Genomic DNA, 23,056 nt, shown 5'->3' on the forward strand with positions numbered 1-23,056 from the left:
TCGGCCAAAGGCCCTAATAAAAACTCATTCATTTATTCTTTTCTTTAAACTACAAATAAAGTTTTACTTTGTGACTGGTGGAAAAGTCCAGCTTTTTTCTTATAAATATGAAAAATTGAAACTGTACCGACTGTGTTAAGCTATTATATTTATTTTGGGGACAATAGTTCGGTTGTGGGATTTAATGTTATTCACTCATGGGCCAAAAAAGTCATTTTAAAAAGTTCTTTCATTCCTTCTTTCAAAAAATGTCTTTCAAGTACAAATAAAGTTGTATTTTTGTGGCTGCTGGAAAAGTCCAGCTTTTCCTTATCGGAGCCAAAAATTAAATCTGGATGGTCTCTGTGCCAAATAAAATCAAAGAGTTGGAAACACCTCAAAGGATTTTTCCACTCCACATTCATGCTGTGTGCAGGAAATTTTATTTTTATTTTATTTATTTATTTTGTCCAATACACAATGAGGGTTTTAATGGGTATATATCTATATACACATAGTAAAATACATGACGAAGGTTATAGAGGAGATACTCATAGTAAAATATATCTAAGAAAGAATAGAAGAGACGATATAGAAATAAAACATATCAATGAAAGAATAGAAGAAGAGATATAGGGATAGAAGAAAGGTATAGGAGATATAGGAGAGCAATAGGACAGGGGACGGAAGGCACTCTAGTGCACTTGTACTCGCCCCTTACTGACCTCTTAGGAATCTGGATAGGTCAACCATAGATAATCTAAAGGGTAAAGTGTTGGGGGTTTGGGGATGACACTATGGAGTCCGGTAATAAGTTCCACGCTTCGACAACTCGGTTACTGAAGTCGTATTTTTTACAGTTAGGTTTTGAGTGGTTAATATTAAGTTTAAATCTGTTGTGTGCTCTTGTGTTGTTGTGGTTGAAGCTGAAGTAGTCGCCGACAGGCAGGACGTTGCAGCATATGATCTTGTGGGCAATACTTAGATCTTGTTTAAGGCGTCTTAGTTCTAAACTTCCTAGGCCCATAAAAATGCTCATAATTTTTTGAATTCTGCTTTTGTAGAGCTTCCTTATATTCCATATTTCTTTATGCATCTTTAAATTTGGAGGTCAAGCGATATTCAGAATATAAAAATATTCTTTCTGCTGGTTCCAAGCTAGTCATCAGCCTTATGGCCACAACTGAAGCCAAAATTTCTGTTGCTAAGCAGGACAGACGAATTAATTTAATTAACACTGGTTTAACCCAACGGGACTTACATTGGCTGTTGATGTTCCACTGGCCTGCTAAGTAACCCACCACTTCACTTTTCGTTAAGTGACTGTGGAAATCCTAGAGAGATGGTGAAGAAAGGAGACAGGTGAGCGTGACAAGCAACAGAGGAGGTTATCTGGAGCTCAGGGTTGAACTGTGGAGTCTCTGAGCTGAGTTGTTCTCTTAGAAACATGGAAACATAGAAGTCTGACGGCAGAAAAAGACCCCATGGTCCATCTAGTCTGCCCTTATACTATTTTCTGTATTTTATCTTAGGATGGATATATGTTTATCCCAGGCATGTTTAAATTCAGTTACTGTGGATTTACCAACCACGTCTGCTGGAAGTTTGTTCCAAGAATCTACTACTCTTTCAGTAAAATAATATTTTCTCACGTTGCTTTTGATCTTTCCTCCAACTAACTTCAGGTTGTGCCCCCTTGTTCTTGTGTTCACTTTCCTATTAAAAACACTTCCCTCCTGGACCTTATTTAACCCTTTAATATATTTAAATGTTTCAATCATGTTCCCCCTTTTCCTTCTGTCCTCCAGACTATACAGATTGAGTTCATGAAGTCTTTCCTGATACGTTTTATGCTTAAGACCTTCCACCATTCTTGTAGCCCGTCTTTGGACCCGTTCAATTTTGTCAATATCTTTTTGTAGGTGAGGTCTCCAGAACCGAACACAGTATTCCAAATGTGGTCTCACCAGCACTCTGTATAGCGGGATCATAATCTCCCTCTTCCTGCTTGTTATACCTCTAGCTATGCAGCCAAGCATCCTACTTGCTTTCCCTACCGCCTGACTGCACCCATTTTGAGATTGTCAGAAATCACTACCCTTAAATCCTTTTCTTCTGAAGTTTTTGCTAACACAGAACTGCCAATACAATACTCAGATTGAGGATTCCTTTTCCCCAAATGCATTATTTTACATTTGGAAACATTAAACTGCAGTTTCCATTGCTTTGACCATTTATCTAGTAAAGCTAAATTTAAATTATTATTATTATTATTATTATTATTATTATTATTATTATTATTATTATTATTTATTAGATTTGTATGCCGCCCCTCTCCGTAGACTCGGGGCGGCTCACAACAACAATAAAACAATGTACAGTATAACAAATCTAATCATTTAAAATCACTAAAAAACCCTTATTAAAAAGCAAAAAACTTACACACAAACATACCATGCATAAACTGCATAGGCCCGGGGGAGATGTCATAATTCCACTATGCCTGACGGCAGAGGTGGGTTTTAAGAAGTTTATGAAAGGCAAGGAGGGTGGGGGCAATTCTAATCTCCAAGGGGAGCTGGTTCCAGAGAGTCGGGGCCGCCACAGAGAAGGCTCCTCCCCTGGGTCCCGCCAAACAACATTGTTTAGTCGACGTGACCTGGACAAGGCCAACTCTGTGGGACTTAACCGGTCACTGGGATTCATGCGGCAGAAGGCGGTCCGGGAGTTATTCTGGTCCGATGCCATGAAGAGCTTTATAGGTCATAACCAGTCACCAAGAAATCCCAGAATTCTGAAATCCCAGCCAGCCCTGGACTGGCATTCGGAGGCGAGAAAGGGTTTCCTACCACGAGTAAGAGAACGTTGCTCGAGATGGCCACGTTGAAAGGCTGAAATTTGTTGAGTGCCGCGAAAGACATCACCTCCACCAAGGTGTGTGGGCTCCTAAAAGCAGGCAAGAAAAGCCCAGATCCATAAATTAGATTGACTTAAAAAAAGGAAGAAAATGGAGAACGAATGGCAGCAGGCTCACATGACAAAAATTAGGTTTTGTGGAGGCAGCGTTAGATAAGCAGCATATACCTTAAATAAATACAAATCTATTTAAATATATATTAAATTTAAATTAAATTTAAATATACTTTAAATAAAGAAGTGTATGTAAAGAAAGGATCAAAAGCTAAAAAGTTCAGTTTTTAGTTGTAACTTTGAATTTTAATTATTTGGATTTTGATATACATATTGTTTCTTTCGTGTGTTGTAAGCCATCCCAAGTCCCCCCAAAAATTCAAAACTTAGAAGATACATCAATAGCCTTAAAGTGTTCCTTCCCTTCTCTTCTTCCTTTCCTTTCCTTCCCTTTCTTTTCTTTTCTTTTCCCTTTTCTCCTTCCTTTCGTTTCTCCTTCCTTTCTTTCTCCTTTCCACCTTCCCTCCCTTCCATCCATTTATCTTTCCTTCCTTCCTTTCATCCATCCATCCCATTCTTCTTGCACTTCTGATTTATCCATCCATCCATTTATCCTTCCTTCCTTCCATCCCCCTCTCCCATTTAACCTTCCATCTATCCACCCATTTCCCCTTCCTCCCTTCCTTCCTCCCTTTCTTCCTCCTCCCTATACATTTTCTCCCTACTTCTTCCTTCCTTCCTTCCTTCCTTCCTTCCTTCTCCTTCCTTCCTTCCTTCCTCCCTTCCTCCTTCCTTCCTTCTCCTTCCTCCCTCTCTTTCTTCCTCCTCCCTGTACATTTTCTCCTTCCTCCCTCCCTCCCTCCCTTCCTTTCTTCCTCCTCCCTGTACATTTTCTCCTTCCTTCCTTCCTTCCTTCCTTCCTTCCTTCCTTCCTTCCTTCCTTCCTTCCTTTCTCAGGTTGGGCTGAGAAGGATCAGAACCCAAGTCTCTCAACTTCAGTCCAGCCCCTTCCGCCATTAACCCTGATTGGCTCTTGGGCAGAGAGGGAGGGACTCCCCTTGAGTCAGCCAATGAATGACCTTCTGTGGATGAGAGGCGAGATTAGAACTCAGGTCTCCACACTCCGTAGCTCAGCCTCTATCCCTGAATGACTCTTCGGCCAAGAGAGAGGAATCCAGCAATGCAGAATAAAAATAAAGAAATAACTTCTCACCATTTGGGGGGGAAAATGCATTTTAAAGGGGTAGCTCTCTTTTCCTGGTCCCTGAATCCTTCTTTGTTCTTATTTTATTTTGATATTTTTATTTTTGGGCTCAATGTACCTGACAGAATCCCGACTCCCCAGGTTGCAATAGCGGACAGGGACTCGATTCTGGCAATCCAGCCTCTTGCTGTGATCTGGGGGAAAACGAGAGAAAAATAATAAATAACCTTGCAATCACTGCTTGAGAATAAAATCAGGCAGATGCAAAGACGGACGTAAGATTCTCAGGCTGGGTCCTTCTTTGATGAAGGGTTGTGTCTCCTTTTCTGTAGTCCCCCCTTCCCCTTCTTGTTTTGCAATGAAAAGGTCTGTGTAGAACCAGGGGAATTCTGGGAGTTGAAGTCCACCTGTCTTAAGGTTTCTGAAGTTCAGCAACCCTACAACAGGTGGACTTCAACTCCCAGAATTCCTCTGGCCAACAAATTTTAAAAGCTTTCTGGCTGGGAGACAAACAGTGATTCTAATTGGGAAAGAAATGTCTTAAGTAATGAAGAATTGGGATATTCAAACACAGGAATATCCCCCTGTAAAGCTAGTCCTGCCTGCCAATTTTCACTTTGGAAAGCAAGTGAAAATTGCTTTTCAAAGGAAATTCCTCTTTTTCCTTTCCCCCCTTTTTCACTTCCTTTGTTCCTTCTTCCCTTTCTTGCTCCTGTCCTTCGTTTTCTTCCTTCCTTCTTTACTCCCCTTCTCCCTTCCTTTTCTCCTCCATTTCTTCCTTCCCTCCCTCCAGTACTTCTCCTTTTCCTTCCTTTCTCCTTCTCTATTCCCCCCTTCCTTTTCTCCTCCTCTCCTACTTCCCCGGTTCCTCCCCTCCTTCTCCTTCCTTCCTCCATCCATGCCTTACTTAACTTACTTTTTCCCTTTTTGTTTCTCCCTCTCTTCCCTTTTCTCCTCCCTTCCTTCCTCTCTCCCTCTCTTCTCCCAATTTTTCTTTCTTCCTTTCTCCTCCCTCCCTTCCTTTCCTTTCTCTCCCTCCTTCCCCCTCTTTTTCTCCTTCCTTCCATTTATGCTTTCTTTCTTTCTTTCTCTTTCTTTCCTCTCCACCCCCTCTTTTTCTTTCCTCCTTGGCTCCTTCTTTTTTTCCTCCCACCCTCCCTTTCTCCTTCTCTTTCTCTCCTTCTTTCCTTCTCTCTCTTTTTCTGCAGGACATGCTAAAACAGCGGCCACAAACCATTGTGTGCCCGCCATCTTGACTTTTTTGACCTACGGAGAGCAGCACCCCTCCCTGTACAACACTCAGAAATTCAGCCGGTCCAAACCATTCCCCCCCCCCAATGCCCCTTTTTACAGGCCTGGCCGTCTTACCCATGCTGTGCAAATCTGCCAGGCTTTTCGCTGAGAGCTTCCTGCTTTTGTCGTCTATCTTCTTGACCACCAAAGAGTCAGCCAAGGCTGCCTTCATCCCTTTGGCCTCATCTTCCTCCTCATCGCCCAGATCCTCTTCCTCCCCTTCACTGATCAGATTCTGGGAGGGTGGGGGGAGGGGGGGAGGGAAGGAAAGAGAACCAAGTGGGTAAAGTACATTTTTCTTGTGGGAGTCAGTGGGGCATTAATTTACCATATTTTTCATCATAATCATCATCAATATTATTATTATTATTATTATTATTATTTTATTGATCATAACACAAAAAGACAAAGACAGACATATTGGGTTATTAAAACCCTATTTTCACATGAAGTTGTTGCCGGAGATATTGCGGGAAATTTATACCTTTTTACATTTCTTTGGCATTCTTATTCCCAACGTTTCTTATACTATATATGTTATGTCTTGTGTAACCGTTTCTAAGATGGATGCTGATTGGCTGAGACGCGGCAAGTCAAATAGACTTGCCGCCAAAAACAACTGTCAAAATGTTTCCCGCTCTTCTAAAGAATATAAATAGCCGCGGTTCAAGCCACTGTCTTCTGTTGAAGACTGAGAGTTGAGCTGAGCACTTCTACTTGTTATTGCTAATAAGAGCTGATTATTATCCCGTGGTCTCCAGTCTCCTGATTTAACAGTGGTGACGAGGGTGCCTGACCTACGTGTTCCCGATGGCCTCCTCCATGGCACAGGCACCGGCTTTCTTCAACCCCAATCAAGACACTTGGACGACCTACATGTCCAAATTCAGAATACTGTATTTCTTCAAGCAAGCAACCTCCAATGACAGGAAGCGTGCTATCTTCTTAAACTACTGCAGACCCGCGATCTACAGCCTCTCAACCACGCTGGTCGAACCCGACACCGTGGAAACTGTCTCCTGGGCGGAAGCTGGCTACCCATTTCCAGCCCACCACTCCGGCCCGTGTCAGCCGAAACCAATTCGCACAAATGCGGCAGGCTGACGGGGAATCCATCAACGATTTTGCAACCCGACTCCGTGCCCTCCTGTCAAAATGCAAGGTTAAAGACCCGGAGGGCCGCCTCGCCGATCGCCTCGTCTTCGGCATGAGCAACCTAACCTTGCAGAAGAAATACCTCGTAGACGAGGACGCTACCCTCCAAGACATTCTGAAAGTTTCAAGTTTCAAGTTTAATCAGATTTGTATGCCGCCCCTCTCCGCAGACTCGGGGCGGCTCACAGCAATAGCAATACAATGTACGACAAATCCAATATTTAAATTACTTTAAAAAACACCACAAATTAAAACCAATCATACACACTAGCGTACCATGCATAAATTTTATAAGCCTAGGGGGAAGGAACATGTCAATTCCCCCATGCCTGACGACAGAGGTGGGTTTTAAGGAGCTTACGAAAGGCTAGGAGGGTGGGGGCAACTCTGATATCTGGGGGGAGTTGGTTCCAAAGGGTCGGGGCCGCCACAGAGAAGGCTCTTCCCCTGGGCCCCGCCAAACGACATTGTTTAGTTGACGGGACCAGAAGAAGGCCAACTCTGTGGGACCTAACTGGTCGCTGGGATTCGTGCGGCAGAAGGTGGTCCCGGAGATATTCTGGTCCAGTGCCATGAAGGGCTTTATAGGTCATAACCAACACTTTGAATTGTGACCGGAAACTGATCGGCAACCAATACAGACTGCGGAGTGTGGGTGTGACATGGGCAAATTTAGGAAAGCCCACGATAGCTCTCGCAGCTGCATTCTGCACGATCTGAAGTTTCTGAACACTTTTCAAAGGTAGCCCCATGTAGAGAGCATTACAGTAGTCGAGCCTTGAGGTGATGAGGGCATGAGTGACTGTGAGCAGTGACTCCCGGTCCAAATAGGGCCGCAACTGGTGCACCAGGCGAACCTGGGCAAACGCCCCCCTCGCCACAGCTGAAAGATGTTTCTCTAATGTGAGCTGTGGATCGAGGAGGACGCCCAAGTTGCGAACCCTCTCTGAGGGGGTTAGTGACTCCCCCCCCAGGGTGATGGATGGACAGATGGAGTTGTCCTTGGGAGGCAAAACCCACAGCCACTCCGTCTTATCCGGGTTGAGCTTGAGTCTGTTGACACCCATCCAGACCCCTACATCCTCCAGGCACCGGCACATCACTTCCACTGCTTCGCTGACTGGACAAGGGGTGGAGATGTAAAGCTGGGTATCATCTGCATACTGATGATACCTCACCCCATGCCCTTGGATGATCTCACCCAGCGGTTTCATGTAGATATTAAATAGTAGGGGGGAGAGGACCGACCCCTGAGGCACCCCACAAGGAAGTAACCTAGAGATCGACCTCTGACCCCCCACTAATACCGACTGCGACCGACCAGAGAGGTAGGAGGAAAACCACTGAAGGACAGTGCCTCCCACTCCCAACCCCTCCAGCCGGCGCAGAAGGATACCATGGTCGATGGTATCGAAAGCCGCTGAGAGGTCAAGAAGCACCAGGACAGAGGATAAACCCCTGTCCCGGGCCCGCCAGAGATCATCCATCAGCGTGACCAAAGCAGTTTCCGTGCTGTAGCCGGGCCTGAACCCTGACTGCTGAGGACCTAGATAATCGGCTTCTTCCAAGGACCGCTGGAGCTGGAGTGCCACCACCTTCTCAACAACCTTCCCCATGAAGGGAAGGTTGGAGACTGGTCGATAGTTATTGAGAATGGCTGGGTCCAGGGAAGGCTTCTTGAGGAGGGGGCGCACAAGTGCCTCCTTGTAGGGATCCGGGAAGGACCCCCTCCCCAAAGAAGCATTGACAATCTCCTTGACCCAGCTCCGTGTCACCTCCCTGCTGGCCGAAACCAGCCAGGAGGGACACGGATCCAGTAAACAGGTGGCGAAACTCACAGCTCCAATGGCCTTGTCCACTTCATCAGGTGTCACCAGATCAAACTCTTCCCAGGCAGGTGGACAAGTACGTGCCCCAGTCACCTCAACTGACTCGTTGTCAGTCGACTCTGTATTCCAATTAGAGTCGAGGTCCGCTCGGATCCGAGCGATTTTATCAGCGAAAAACGTGTTAAAATCCTCGGCACTACTCTGCAAGGGTTCCCCAACTCCCCCCTGATTAAGAAGGGAGCGGGTCACCCTAAACAGAGCGGCCGGGCGGGATTCCGCTGATGCAATCAAGGCGGAATGATACGCGCATCTTGCCGCCTTGAGCGCCACTTTGTAAGTCTTAATAAAAGCTCTTACAAGTGTTCGATCGGATTCGGACTTACTCTTCCTCCATCGCTTCTCTAGACGTCTCTTCTGGCGTTTCAACTCCCGGAGCTCCTCGTTGAACCATGGAGCTCTACGGGATCTAGTGCCACGGAGAGGTCGCAACGGCGCAATTCGGTTAAGAGCCTCCGCTGCAGCCTTGTTCCAGGCCTCAGCCAGAGACTCTGCCGAACTGTGTACGAGTGTATCTGGAATAACCCCAAGCGCCTTCTGAAAGCCCTCTGGATCCATCAGGCGTCTGGGGCGGAACAGCTTAATCGGTTCCGCCTCCCTGCGGGGAAGGATTGGAGCCAGGAAGTCAAGCCGCAGTAGAAAATGGTCCGACCATGACAAAGGCAACACTTCTAAGCCCCTAAGTCTCAGACCATTACTCAGTTGCTCAGAGAGGAATACCATGTCGGGTGCATGCCCCCCCTCGTGAGTCGGACCCTGTACTACTTGGGTCAGGTCCATGGCTGTCATGGTGGCCATGAACTCCTGTGCCAGTCCAGAGGTTTCACCGAGCGACGGCAGGTTAAAGTCCCCCAAGACAATAAGTCTGGGGAACCCCACCGCCAACCCGGCTACCTCCTCGAGTAGCACAGGCAGGGCTTGTGACACGCAGCTGGGCAGCAGGTACGTGAGAAACAAGCCCACCTGAACCCCTAAGTCCAATTTCACCAGGAGGGACTCGCAGCCCGCAATCTCTGGAGCAACGAGTCTAAGCAGGCAAAGGCTTTCCCTGGCTATAATAGCCACTCCTCCCCCCCTTCCCTGGGGTCGAGGCTGATGCCATATCTGAAACCTGGCTGGGCAAATTTCAGAGAGAGGAACTCCTCCCTCTGGGCCCAGCCAGGTTTCAGTAACACATGCCAGGTCGGCCTCCTCATCCAGGATCAGATCCCGGATGAGGAGAGATTTATTTACCACCGACCTGGCATTGAGTAGCAGGAGCTTGAGCCCAGGGCCAGAATTACACTCATCACCAGCACCCAGGATTGGGTTCACAGAGCCTGAACAAGGGATCGTTATTAAGCAACGATCTCTCGTTCCCCTGGAACGGCTAGCTCTGTGACCCCCGCCATATCTGCCTCTCCCCAGCAGGACCGAGATATTCCGACCCTCTCCCACCCCAGACATCAGTGCCCCCTCCCCTCCTGCCTCTCCAGTGTCAGGTAGGCTAATCAGATCATTCATACCATTTCCATTTATTTCATCCGTACCAGAGTCCCACCCATCCCACCCATAACAATCATTCATTTCATACATATCATCATACCCAACCCAATAATTCATTAGTTTTTTTAAAAAAACCCTTCTAATAAATTAGCTAAAATATTAAAATTCCATATAAATTCAATTAAAAAACAATATAAAAAATCACTTGCACTAAAATAGGATACCAATTAACACTAAGTTATTCTCAGGATCTTAATAGAATAACATATAATTATTTAAAAATCGTTAAGTTATAAAGTGCTAAGTCATAGAGTGCAAAAGATATAAAAATTAATTATTAGAAAATTAAACTAGAATATTTTTAAAATGTTAAGAATACAGGACATTGTCCAGTTCATTAATCTTTCAGTCAATAGCACCTAAGATCTCTATAGTTATAGGGGAACTTCCAATTCACGAGCCTCTCCACGATGTCACGCCGTCTGCATACGGACTCCATGGCCTTTAATAGAGTCTTCTTTGAAAGCTGCCAAAGCCGCAGAAATCTCAGAAGCCTCCGCCTCCGATATAAAAAGAGCGACCTCCTCCGTCCACCACGTCCCGGACGACACCGAATATACACTATATACAACTAACATTTCTTATATTATATAGTGTGTTCCCTCAGTTTTCGTGGGGGATGCGTTCCGAGACCACCCGCGAAAGTCGAATTTCCACGAAGTAGAGATGCGGAAGTAAATACACTATTTTTGGCTATAAACAGTATCACAAGCCTTCCCTTAACACTTTAAACCCCTAAATTGCAATTTCCCATTCCCTTAGCAACCATTCAGATTATTACTCACCATGTTTATTTATTAAAGTTTATTTAAAAAAATATTTATTAAAGGCAGACAAAAGTTTGGCGATGATGTATGACGTCATCGGGCGGGAAAAACCGTGGTTTAGGGGAAAAACCCCTAAAGTATTTTTTAATTAATATTTTTGAAAACCCGTGGTATAGCCGTTTCGCGAAATTCGAACCCGCGAAAATCGAGGGACCACTGTATATCATTAACTACTTTGGCCTATCTCTATAGTTTAATTTCCTTCACTATTTCTCCCTTCTAACCACTTATATCTCTCCCATGTTTTGTAATATTCAGAGTTCTCCTGCTTTTTTAGCCTCCTTGACATCATATCCATTTCTACGCAATCTGTGATTTTTAAAAATCATATCACCTTCTTTGGGGACTTTTTCATCTTTCCGCCGCTGTGCAAAAGGCATCCTTGCAGCTGTCAGGATGTGGATAATTAGATACTGGATTTCTTTTTTACAGCTCTTATTAAAAATCCCTAGCAAGAATAACTCGGGGCTGTTTTCAATGTCTTCATTCGTAATTTCTTCCATGTTGCTAATTTACCGTATTTTTCAGAGTATAATTCAATTTAATTCAATTTATTAGATTTGTATGCCGCCCCTCTCCGAAGACTTAATTTTAGGGGAGGAAAACAAGGGGAACAAATTCTGCCTCTGCCTCCCAGCAATTTGCCAAACAGCGAAAAGCACAGATGATATACACTGTTTGCTATTTATTTCTGTGCATGTCTGCCTGAGCCATAGAAATAGCAAAGAATTGGAGAAATGTACATTATGGCAGTAAACTTCTCCACTTGCAGCAGAATACCCTACGCAACTAGACTTACAATCCTAGGTTCAGAAAGCTTAGAACTATGTCGCCTTAAACATGACCTAAGCATAGCCCATAAAACCATCTGCTACAACATCCTTCCTATCAATAACTACTTCAGCTTCAACCACAACAATACTCGAGCACACAACAGATACAAATTTAAAGTAAACCGCTCTAAACCTGACTGCAGGAAATACGGCTTTAGTAACCGAGTAGTTGATGCATGAAACTCACTACCTGACTCTGTAGTATCATCACCTAACCCCCAAAATATTACCCTTAGACTATCCACTGTTGACCTCTCCTAATTCCTATGAGTTCAGTAAAGGGCGTGTATAAGTGCACCAGCGTGCTTTCTGTCCCCTGTCCTAATGTTTCCTATTTTACTAGTATCATGTACATTCGCTGGCTGGGGAATTCTGGGAGTTGAAGTCCAAATATCTTCAAGTTGCCAAGGTTGGGAAACACTGTTGTACAGCATATGAATATTATTATATCTTTGTATACCACCAATACATACGTGATAAAACAAACAAACAATATTAATACTGTATTAGAAACATTTCTTAAATGTAGTCCCACTAACCCCTCCCAATTATTTAAACAGATCTACTCCAAACATTCAGAAACAAACTTCCGTTTGGCCTGTTGGGCCATTTTTCAACCTCCCCATGTTTCAGGAGCCTTCCCCTTCCTGTGGACTAGAAACTTGGGGAAAAAACCTTGGAAACTCTCCCCCCCTCCAAATTTCGTTAGAAGGTTCTGAAGCAGAGCGGAAGGGTTTACCTCCTCTGCCGGTGGAGCGTTGGGTTGGTGTTTCTTCAGCCAGACGGCCTTGTATTGGTCCAGCTTCTGGCCCTTGTACTTGACCGAGGCCCAACCACAACCCGATTTCTTTGCAGGGTTGACCAGTTTCTTACAGTAGGTGGCCCAGGCGCTGGGGGAATTAAAGATCTGTCCCGTCTGTTGCCAAGCAATCTTCCCATCGGTCAGCAGGTCGCCCCAAAATTTCTTCCCCTGTGACAGGCAAGAGGATTGGGAGCATGAATAGCATTAGACAGGTTGTCCTCGACTTATGACAGTTCACTTAGCAATCGTTCCAGGTTACCACGGCACTGAAAAATGAGACTTCTGTTATCTTCTAATTCAATCCATTCTTTAACCCATGTAAATCCCGCTGCTTGATAGTATCTTTTGCAGAGATGAGTAGATTGACTTTGAAACTTAAAGATAAACAAAACTCAGATTATTATAAAATTTGGGGAAAGTTTATGATTGGATAGAAAACTAAGAAATACGTATATATTAGTAATTGTATTTGGCAAAGCAAGAAAACAAAGGAATATAAGGAAGGTGTTTGATATAATATTGTTCTTGTAAATATTTAATATTGTTCTTGTAAATATTTATTGTTATGTGTATGTATGTACTGTATTTGTTTAGTTTCTCTTATATTTTCTTTCTTGTATTTTGTCTTTTTGTATGTCTATATTTTCTTTTAAATTTTAAATTTCAATAAAAACTATTTTTTTAAAAAGTATTTGGTTAATTTAGGGAAAAATTGAAACATGAGAATTCGATTTAAATTTTGGAAGCCAGGTGGCAAAGATGAGAAACGGTGGTAGCACTATATAATGATATAACACAAAATTTATTCATTGTTTAGACTTTAAACATATAGAACTTTATTTTATGAAGTAGGTGATATGTATTATGAATGGTATCTTTTACTAAAGGTATATATATAGAGAGAATTTTTTATTAGCTATATGATACAATATCAAAATTTAGATAAAGGAGATATTATCATTGTTTGCATTGATGTAGTGTCACTTTTTATAGTAAGATGGAGAGGAAGAATTTTTATTTACATTTTTAAGAATTGACAATGTTGTATAAAATTAATAGAAATGTTTAGATGAGGAGAGATAAGAGCCTCCATTGAGTGAGTAACAAGAAAAGAAAAGTTTATATGTAATTGATTTTAAGCATTGTTGTTGTGTTTATAACTATATATTGTTTTATTTTACGGTGGAGAAAATAAAATTTATATATTTTGCTTCCTGTAAAAAATTAAGTCTTACTCTTTAAAAAAAAATAAAAATAAACTTTATTTATAACACACATAACACAAACAAAACACAAAAGACATTTTTAAAAAAGTTGGACAATTGGTGACCTGGCTGTAATACAACTCAAATAGTGTTTATTTAGTCTTATTCTTGTGATAGTCTTATTCTTGTGGTTGTTTTTTGTTGCAAAATGAATTTACTCACTAGTTTATTTAACTTTGTGAAATATTCTTGATTTAATTTTATGGGAATGGTCTGACATAAAAAAGAGAATTTTAGGTAAAATGCTCATCTTCGTTACGGCAATCCCTTCCATAAAAAGAAAGTTGCAACTTTGCCCAGTTTTCTAAATCTTTTATTTTTTTTCATTTAGTTTATCATAGTTATCCTTTTTAAATGTTATACTTTTAACTGTTAAGTTGATCCCCAAATACAGTGATCCCTCGAGTTTCGCGATCTCGTGCTTCGCGAAATGCTATATCGCGATTTTTACACCCGATGACGTCACTCTCTTCCTTCCTTTCTCATCTTTCTTTCTCTCTCTCTCTCTCTATCTTGCTTCTTCCTCTCTCACACTCTCTTCCTCCCTCTCTCATCTCTTTCTTTCCTTCTCTCTCTTTCTCTATCTCTCCCCCTCTTGCTGGCGTGCGGCATGCGGCGTGCGGGTGCATCAGCGAGGAGCCGGGGTTTCCCCTTTGCGTGGGCGGCGGGGAAACCCCGATCTTCGTCTGCTCGCTGCTGCTGCAGGCAGGCAGGCGGCGGACAAGCGGCGGGCGGACAAGCGAGGCGGCGGACAAGCGGCAGGCGGACAAGCGGCGGGCAGGCAAGCGGCGGACAAGTGGCGGGCGGACAAGCGGCGGACAAGCGGCGGGCGGACAAGCGGCGGGCGCAGCAGCAGCGAAGAGCCGAAGATCGGGGTTTCCCCTTTGCGTGGGCGGCGGGGAAACCCGGATCTTCGGCTCCTCGCTGCTGCGGTGCTGCCGAGCAGATCAGCTGCTGGGCGGCAGAAGGAACCTTCCCTGGGTCTTCCCAGGTGCGGAAGTAAAAACACCATCTGCGCATGCACGGCCATGGAAAAAAGGGCGCGCATGCGCAGATGGTGTTTTTACTTCCGCACCACTATATTGCGAAAAATCGAGTATCGCGAGGGGTCTTGGAACGTAACCCTCGCGATACTCGAGGGATCACTGTATCTTATCAATGTTTAATTTTTTTTAAAAAAAATGAGACTTCAAAGAAAATTCTTCAAAGAAAAACCAGAAAGTCCAGTTGCCTCTGGAAAAAGCACTTTTGGGACAACTATGACCTGGATGACTGAGAATCTCCATAGACATCAAGCAAGCTCAGAGAGCATTAAGGACCCCACAGTTGTTGTCCTCCTCCTTTCCACAAGCTCCCTTCCAGCACTGATGATGTTACCTAGTTGGGTACTGAAATGTCTGCATAAAACAACCAAATTCAGAGAGAATCCAGGACCTCACAGTCTTCCTCCTCCTCCAACGATGGCAAGAAGTGTAAAATGGAAAACTCAATTTGACAACTCTTCTCGCTTAGCAACTATAAGTTGACAAATATCTGTCCCTATAACAATTACTGTCTATGGCAGTGTTTCTCAACCTTGGCAGTTTGAAGATGGGTGAACTTCAATTCCCAGAATTCCCCAGCCAGAATTGCTGGCTGGGGAATTCTGGGAGTTGAAGTCCACCCATCTTCAAACTGCCAAGGTTGAGAAACACTGGTCTATGGACATTTTGCTTCTCATCCAAGAGAGGGAAGGATTTGTCAGGATTAGTACCTGAGATAATATTCCAGTTACAGTGAAGAAGGTTGAAATTAGTGTAAAGTAAAAGGAATGCTGAGTTATGGTGGATCAGCAGAATGTGCTGCGATCTGATTGGTCAAGATCTGTATATACTGCAATGCACCTTTGCATAGGTGTGGCTTGTGGTCAGTGGTGGTTTGCAACTGACAGATCCTGCCTAAGCAGGGGGTTGGATTAGAAGATCTACAAGGTCCCTTCCAACTCTGTTGCTGTTGCTGTTGCTCTTGTTGTTGTTGTTGTTGTTGTTGTTATTATTATTATTATTATTATTATTATTATTATTATTATTATTATATACAGTGTTCCCTTGATTTTCACGGGTCCGAACTTTGTGAATAGCCTATACCACGTTTTTTCAAAAAATATTAATTAAAAAATACTTTGTGGGTTTTTTTTTCTATACCACAGTTTTTCCCGCCCGATGACATCATACGTCATCGCCAAACTAATAATGTTTGCAAATAAATAACCAAAAAAAAATTGTTAATAAATAATTTTGTTTATAAATATCAGGATCACTAAGTGTCTTATTCAATGGCGAGTACCAGTAATAATGGTGAGTAAATGGTTGTTAAGGGAATGGGAAATGGTAATTTAGGGGTTTAAAGTGTTAAGGGATGGGTTGTGATACTGTTCATAGCCAAAAATGGTGTATTTACTTCCGCATCTCTACTTCGCGGAAATTCAACTTTCGCGGGCGGTCTTGGAAAATCGAGGGAATACTGTACTGTTGTATTTATAATGTTGTACGCGGTCCTGAGTCACCTCGAGAAGGGCGATACAGAAATCTAATAAATAAACAAACAAACAAACATAATAATAACTATTATTATTATTATTGTTACTGTTGTTGTTGTTGTTGTTGTTGTTGTTGTTGTTATTATTATTATTATTATTATTATTATTATTATTATTATTATTATTATTATTAGCTTCTTGGATGAGAAGCGAAAGGTCTTCAAAGAAATACCAGCTGCCTCTTGAAAAAAAACACCTTTGGGAAATACTGTAACCCCAAGGTAGGCCAAGCTGGCTCTTCTATGACATATGGACTTCAACTCCCAGAATTCCTGACCTAGCATGATTGGCTCAGGAATTCTGGGAAATGAAGTCCACAAGTCATAGAAGAGCCGGCTTGGTCTACCCCAGCTGTAACCCTTTGCTCACGCTTGTGTGGCGGCCATCTTGACTTTTATTTTTTGATCGAGCGGAAGAGAAGCCCTCTTACCAGATAGTAAATAGAGAGGACTCCTTCCCCGGGTTCGATTAGCCCATCTTTGAGAAGAACTCGTAGTGTGATTCCTCGGCGGGTCAGGAGGCCACAGCTGCGTCCACTCGGCACAGTTTTCCCCACGGTGTCCTGCTCGGGATCTTCCAAGCTGGTCTCCAGCTCCTCCTCATCTTCTTCCAGGCACTCATCCCCAGCCAGGGATTCCGCGTCCAACCCTGGAATGGATGCGGAAGCGAATCAGAGACAGATCGACAGATCTCACCGCGTCTTCGTTTTATCCTTCTTCTTAGGAGGATGATCGGGAAAACATGGGATGGCTTGTCAAAAATCACCTTCTCCTCCCACCGACTCCAACTGCGATATGACATCTCTGGTGCCATGCCCTGCCGTTTGCCTGTTTCTTTCTCAGGGTTCTAGTCCTCATGAAGGATACATTTCATTAAGGAAGCTAGGGCTAGGACTTGAAGGCACGACTCTGATTGATTAATTAATTGATTAATTGATTAGTTAATTAATTAATAGCTTGTCATCCCCATCCCCCATAACTAATAACTAGTTAGATGATAGACAAGTAAGTAGATTGATTAGAAAGGAGAGGGAGAGACAGACAGCCTGATTACAGGAGATTACATGATAGATAGACAGACAGACAGACAGACAGACAGACAGATATAGATAGATGACAGATAGATAGATAGACTGTTAGATAGACAGACAGACAGACAGACAGATAGACTGATTTTATTTTTTTTATTTATTTAATTGGATTTGTATGCTGCCCCTCTCCGGGGACTCGGGGCGGCTCACAGCATAGATAGATCTATCTATCTATCAAGCATGTGCAAGATAGTATGTATTGGTATAAACATAAACATTAGCAAAGTGGGTATACATAAATTAGGCAGTAGGGCAGGGATGGTAGGCACAATAGTGCGCTTATACATGCCCCTTAAGACCTCTTAGGAATGGGATGAGGTTGACTGTAGATAGTCTAAGGTTAAAGTTTTTGGGGTTTGGGGAAGAATTTGGATAGATAGATAGATAGATAGATAGATAGATAGATAGATAGATAGATGATAGGTAGGTAGGTAGATAGATAGATAGATAGATAGATGATAGGTAGGTAGGTAGGTAGGTAGGTAGATAGATACCATAGATAGATAGATAGATAGATAGATAGATAGATAGATGATAGATAGATAGATGATAGATAGATAGATAGATGATAGATAGATAGATAGATAGGTGATAGATAGATAGATAGATGATAGATAGATAGGTGATAGATAGATAGATAGATAGATGATAGATAGATAGATAGATAGTAGATAGATAGATAGATAGATAGATGATAGATAGATAGGTGATAGATAGATAGATAGATAGATAGATGATAGATAGATAGGTGATAGATAGATAGATAGATAGATAGATAGATGATAGATAGATAGATAGATAGATGATAGATAGATAGATAGATAGATGATAGATAGATAGGTGATAGATAGATAGATAGATAGATAGATAGATGATAGATAGATAGATAGATAGATAGATAGATAGATAGATAGATAGATAGATAGATAGATAGATAGATAGATTTCAGTAAGGCATTTGATAAAGTAGACCATAACCTACTACTAGATAAAGTAGAAAAATGTGGGTTGGACAGCATCACCAACAGATGGATTCAAAACTGGCTGACCAACCACACTTAACATGTAGTGCTCAATGGGACTGCATCTAAATGGAGGGAGACTTCAGCATCTTCATCAAAGACTTGGATGAGGGGATAGATGGGGAATTCATCCAATTTGCAGATGACACCAAACTGGCAGGAATAGCCAACCCTCCAGAAGATAGGCGCAAAACACAGAAAGATCTTGACAAATTTGAACAATGGGCGCTATCTAACATAACAAAATGAAATTCAATGGTGAAAAAAGTAAGTTCTACATTTAGGCAAGAAGAATAAAATGCACAGGTACAGTATATGTGGTACCATGCTCAACAGTAGTAACTGTGAAAGGGATCTTGGAGTCCTAGTGGACAACCATTTAAATAGGAGCCAGCCGTGTGCAGCAGCTGCCAAAAAAGCCAACACAGTTCTAGAATCAAAATCATGTGAAGTGTTAATACCACTTTATAAGGCCTTAGTAAGGCCACACTTGGAATCCTGCATTCAGTTTTGATCACCACGATGCAAAAAGGATGTTGAGACTCTAGAAAGAGGGACAAACATGATTAGGGGACTTGAGGCTAAAACATTTGAAGAACAGTTGCAGGAACTGGGCCTGTCTAGTTGAATGAAAAGAAGGACCAGGGGAGACATGATAGCACTCTTCCAATATCTCAGGGGTTGCCACAAAGAAGAAGGAATCAACCTACCTATTCTCCAAAGCACATGAAGGTAGAACAAGAAGCAATGGGTGGAAACTAAACAAGGAGAGAAGCAACTTAGAACTAAGGAGAAATTTCCTGACAGTGAGAACAATTAATCTGTGGAACAGCTTGTCTCCAGAAATTGTGAATGCCCCAACAGTGGAACTTTTAAAGAAGATGTTGGATAACTATTTGTCCGAAGTAGTGTAGGATTTCCTACCAAACAGGGACTAGAAGACATCCAAGGTCCCTTCCAACTCTGTTGTTCTGTTCTGTGTGGGTGGGTAGGTTGGTAGGTTGATAGCCAGATAGCTAGATAGATGGATGGATTTTAGATAAATAGGTACTGTAGTTGGTTGGTTGGTTGGTAGGTAGGTAGATGATAGATAGATAGAAAGATAGATAGATAGATAGATAGATAATCCATCCATCCATCCATCTATCTTATATCTACCTACCTGATAGATTAGGTAGGTAGGTGTTCTGTCTGGGTCCCCCCAGATGCCAACACCAACCAAAAAGAGTAGTCAGACACACTGGTAAAAAGCAAAGGCAGTTTATATAATTCAAAGCAAACACAGGTAACAAAAACTGTTCTTACAGACAAGAACACTATGAAGCTTCACAGAGGTTTCACGAAGGCCAGGCAATAAAACAGGATTCTTGCTGGCAAAAACAATGCTGGAGATAATAAAACCCACGCCTCCCACAAGTCTTCCAGACTTCTAGGCCACAAGCCAAGATCAGAGACGCCGAGAATCGAAGCAAGGTCACAGGACTCCTAGTTGATAACTCTCCACAAGACTGTAAGGGCAGGCCTGCCTTTTCAACCCTGCTGAGGAGAACCACACCCAAACCCAGCTGTTGCCAATTCAGGGATGGAAATACCTTTCTAATTGGCCCCGTCTTTGAGCTGCAGGTCGCTGCCTCATGTCTATTATAGCCTGTGCGTCTTCATCCAATGACTCCAGGCTACTAGCTGGGGAGAGCCCCCCCCCGGGGTCTCAGGCTGCTCTCCCTCCTCCTCTTCCTGACATTCCTCTCCCCCGTCTGCCTGGTCCTCCCTCTCCTGTTCACTGTCCTCCTCCTCTGGGCATGGATCTGGCAGAGATCCAGCCGGTCCCTGAGGAGCCTCAGGCTGAATCACAACAGGTAGGTAGGTAGGTAAGTAGATAGATAGATAGATAGATAGATAGATAGATAGATAGATAGATAGATAATCCCTCCATCCCCCCCCATCCATCCATCCATCCATCCATCCATCCATCCATCCATCCATCATGTACCTACCTACGATAGGGTAGGTAGGTAAATAGATAAATAGATATATAGGTAGGTAGGTAGGTAGGTAGACAGGGTGTGTCTAGTTTAATGAAAAGAAGGGCCAGGAGAGACATGATAGAAGCCTTCCAATATCTCATGGGTTGCCACAAAGAAGAAGGAGTCAACCTATTCTCCAAAGCACCTGATGTAGAACAAGAAGCAATGGGTGGAAACTAAAGAAGGAGAGAAGCAACTTAGACATACACACACACACACACACACACACACATACAGTAGATGATACAGAGAGGAAGAGGAGAAGGAGCGAGAGAGAGAGAGAGAAGAAAAAAAGAGAGACAGAGATTAGAGAGAGAATAAAGAGAGAGAGAGAGAGATTACCTTTAGGCAGGGGGCCGTCAAATCTTCATTATTGACATGAATTGAATAAAAATCAGGAGCTAGAGAATACCAGGGGACCCGCTGCCCGTATGGATGATCCCAAGGAGACCCCCATCCCTCTTTCCCTCTCCATCCTCCCTCCTCCCTCCATAGGAGTTTGGAAAAAACCGCCTCTCCCTAAGAAGCCATTCTCACCCTTTCAAGATGGGTGGACTTCAACTCCCAGAATCCCTCCTATGCTGTCCTGGGGAATTCTGGGAATTGAAGTCCTCTCCTTTTATTACAGTCGCTGGTCCGAGGCCCTCCTCCCTCAGGGTTTCTCCTCCTTTTCTTCCCGGTTCAAGGTTTTTTCCCTCCCGCGGCCGCCCTCTGCCCATGCTCAGACACCCCGGTCAGTGGGTGGAACGAAGCCCCCGAGGACGGGGAGGGCTCCCCCCGCTCCCAAAGGCCGACTGACCCCCGCCCCCCCGCCGCAGCCCCCTCCCGGCTCCTCTCCGCCCGCCCTCTGTACGTGCTCAGAGGCCCCGTCGCCTCTCGGCGAAGCTGCGGGGCCCGGGATGGGCGGTACCTGCAGCCGCAGCCATGGTGGGCCCGGCACCGCCGCCGCCTCGGCTGCTGCTGCTGCTTCTTCCTCAGGCCGGCAGCATCCTCGCCTGGCCGGTCGCGGGAGACGGAAACAAAGGGAGGCGGAGAAAAGGCAGGAGCCGGGCAGGAGGAGGAGAAAGGCAGCTGGGAGGGGGGCGAAGGTGGGAAGGAGGGAGGGGAAGGAAGGAAGGGAAGAATGAAGGGATAGAAGAGGGAGGAGGGAGGGAAGAAGGGAGGTGGAGGGAAAAAAGAGGAAGGAGGGAAAGAAGGGAGGGAAGGAGAAAGGAAGGAAAGAGGAGGGAGGGGGAGAAAGGAGGAGGGAGGGAGGGAAGAAAGGAAGAAAAGAGGACAGGATGAAGAAGGGAGGGGGAGAAAGGAGGAGGGAGGGAGGGAAAGAAGGAAGAAAAGAGGACAGGATGAAGAAGGGAGGTGGAGGAAAGGAGAAGAGAGAGGAAGGGAAGAAAAAAGGAAGGGAAGTGGAGTGAGGGAGGGAAGAAAAAAGGAAAGGAGGAAGGGAGGAAAGAAGAGGGGAAAGGGAGGGGGAAGGAGAAAGGAAGGAAAGAGGATGGAATGAAGAAGGGAGGGGAGGAAGGAGGAAGGGAAGAAGGAAGGAATAGAAGAGGGAGGGGGGAAGAAGGGAGGTGGAGGAAAGGAGAAGAGAGAGGAAGGGAAGAAAAAAGGAAGGGAAGAGGAGTGAGGGAGAGAAGAAAAAAGGAAAGAAGGGAGGAAAGAAGGGAGGGAGAGGGAGGGAGGGAGGAGAGGGAGGGGGGAAGGAGAAAGGAAGGAAAGGATGGAATGAAGGAGGGAGGGGAGGAAGGAGGAAGGGAAGAAGGAAGGAATAGAAGAGGGAGGAAGGGAAGAAGGGAGGTGGAGGAAAGGAGAAGAGAGAGGAAGGGAAGAAAAAAGGAAGGGAAGACGAGGGAGGGAGGGAAGAAGGGAGGTGAAAGGAGGAGAGGGAGGGAAGAAGAAAGGAAAGAAGAGGAAGGGAGGAAAGAAGGGAGGTAGAGGGAGGGAGGAGAGAGAAGGAGGGAAGAAGGAAGAAAAGAGGAGGGAGGGAGGAACGAAGGAGGGAAGGACAGAGAAAAAGAAGGAAGTCAGGAAGGAAGGAAAAAGTAAAAGGGAGAGAGGAAGAGACCTAAAAGGAACAGAGAAAGGAACGGAAGGAAGAGACAAAAAGAGAAGAAGGGAAGGAAGGAAAAGAGGGAGGAGGAAAGAGAAGAAAAAGAAGGAGGGTGGGATGAATTAGGAGTGTGCGCACACTCTTTCGGCACCCAAGGAAAAGAAGCTTCGCCATCACTGGTATATGGGATCTCCTGCTTGAGCAGATTTGAGGGCTGGACTAGAAGACCTCCAAGGTGCCCTCCAGCTTGTCCTATTCTAAGTGAATTTTATCTCATTTTATCGCCTTTCCGTGCTGACTGCAGTTGTTAAGTTAGAAAAAAAACGGTTGTTAAGTGAATCTGGTTCCCGCGTTGACGTTGCTTGTGGGAAGATTGTGAAGGGTGATCTCATGACACTTGCAAACTGTTGTAATCAGTTGCCAATCGTCAGAATTTTGATCTGACTTATCAAAACTGACAACGGAGTGGCAAAATAGGGATGAATCTGACTTCTACATAGCCTGGGAGAAAAGGTACCATTGGCTAGAACAAAAAAATATATCTAAATATTATTTTAAAAGAAGACTGATTCAAAGATTAGAAGTAACGTGAGAAAA

At 44.0% G+C, this 23,056-nt stretch overlaps 1 protein-coding gene across 1 annotated transcript in view; it reads right to left on the minus strand.

Moving 5' to 3' along the window:
* MPND (MPN domain containing) overlaps positions 1–21,431 on the minus strand; it is a 36,108-nt gene extending 14,677 nt beyond the window's left edge. The window contains exons 1-7 of the mRNA XM_070744505.1: positions 21,323–21,431; positions 16,708–16,925; positions 12,372–12,602; positions 5,462–5,621; positions 4,212–4,287; positions 2,829–2,925; positions 1,241–1,313 (exon numbers count right to left, since the gene is read on the minus strand). Coding sequence (XP_070600606.1) covers positions 1,241–1,313; positions 2,829–2,925; positions 4,212–4,287; positions 5,462–5,621; positions 12,372–12,602; positions 16,708–16,925; positions 21,323–21,338 — 871 coding nt within the window. The 5' untranslated portion in view covers positions 21,339–21,431. The remainder of the gene's footprint in view (positions 1–1,240; positions 1,314–2,828; positions 2,926–4,211; positions 4,288–5,461; positions 5,622–12,371; positions 12,603–16,707; positions 16,926–21,322) is intronic.
* Positions 21,432–23,056: the final 1,625 nt, after the last annotated feature.

Source organism: Erythrolamprus reginae, chromosome 1, assembly GCF_031021105.1.
Source record: "Erythrolamprus reginae isolate rEryReg1 chromosome 1, rEryReg1.hap1, whole genome shotgun sequence".
NCBI classification, from domain to species: Eukaryota; Metazoa; Chordata; class Lepidosauria; order Squamata; family Dipsadidae; genus Erythrolamprus; species Erythrolamprus reginae.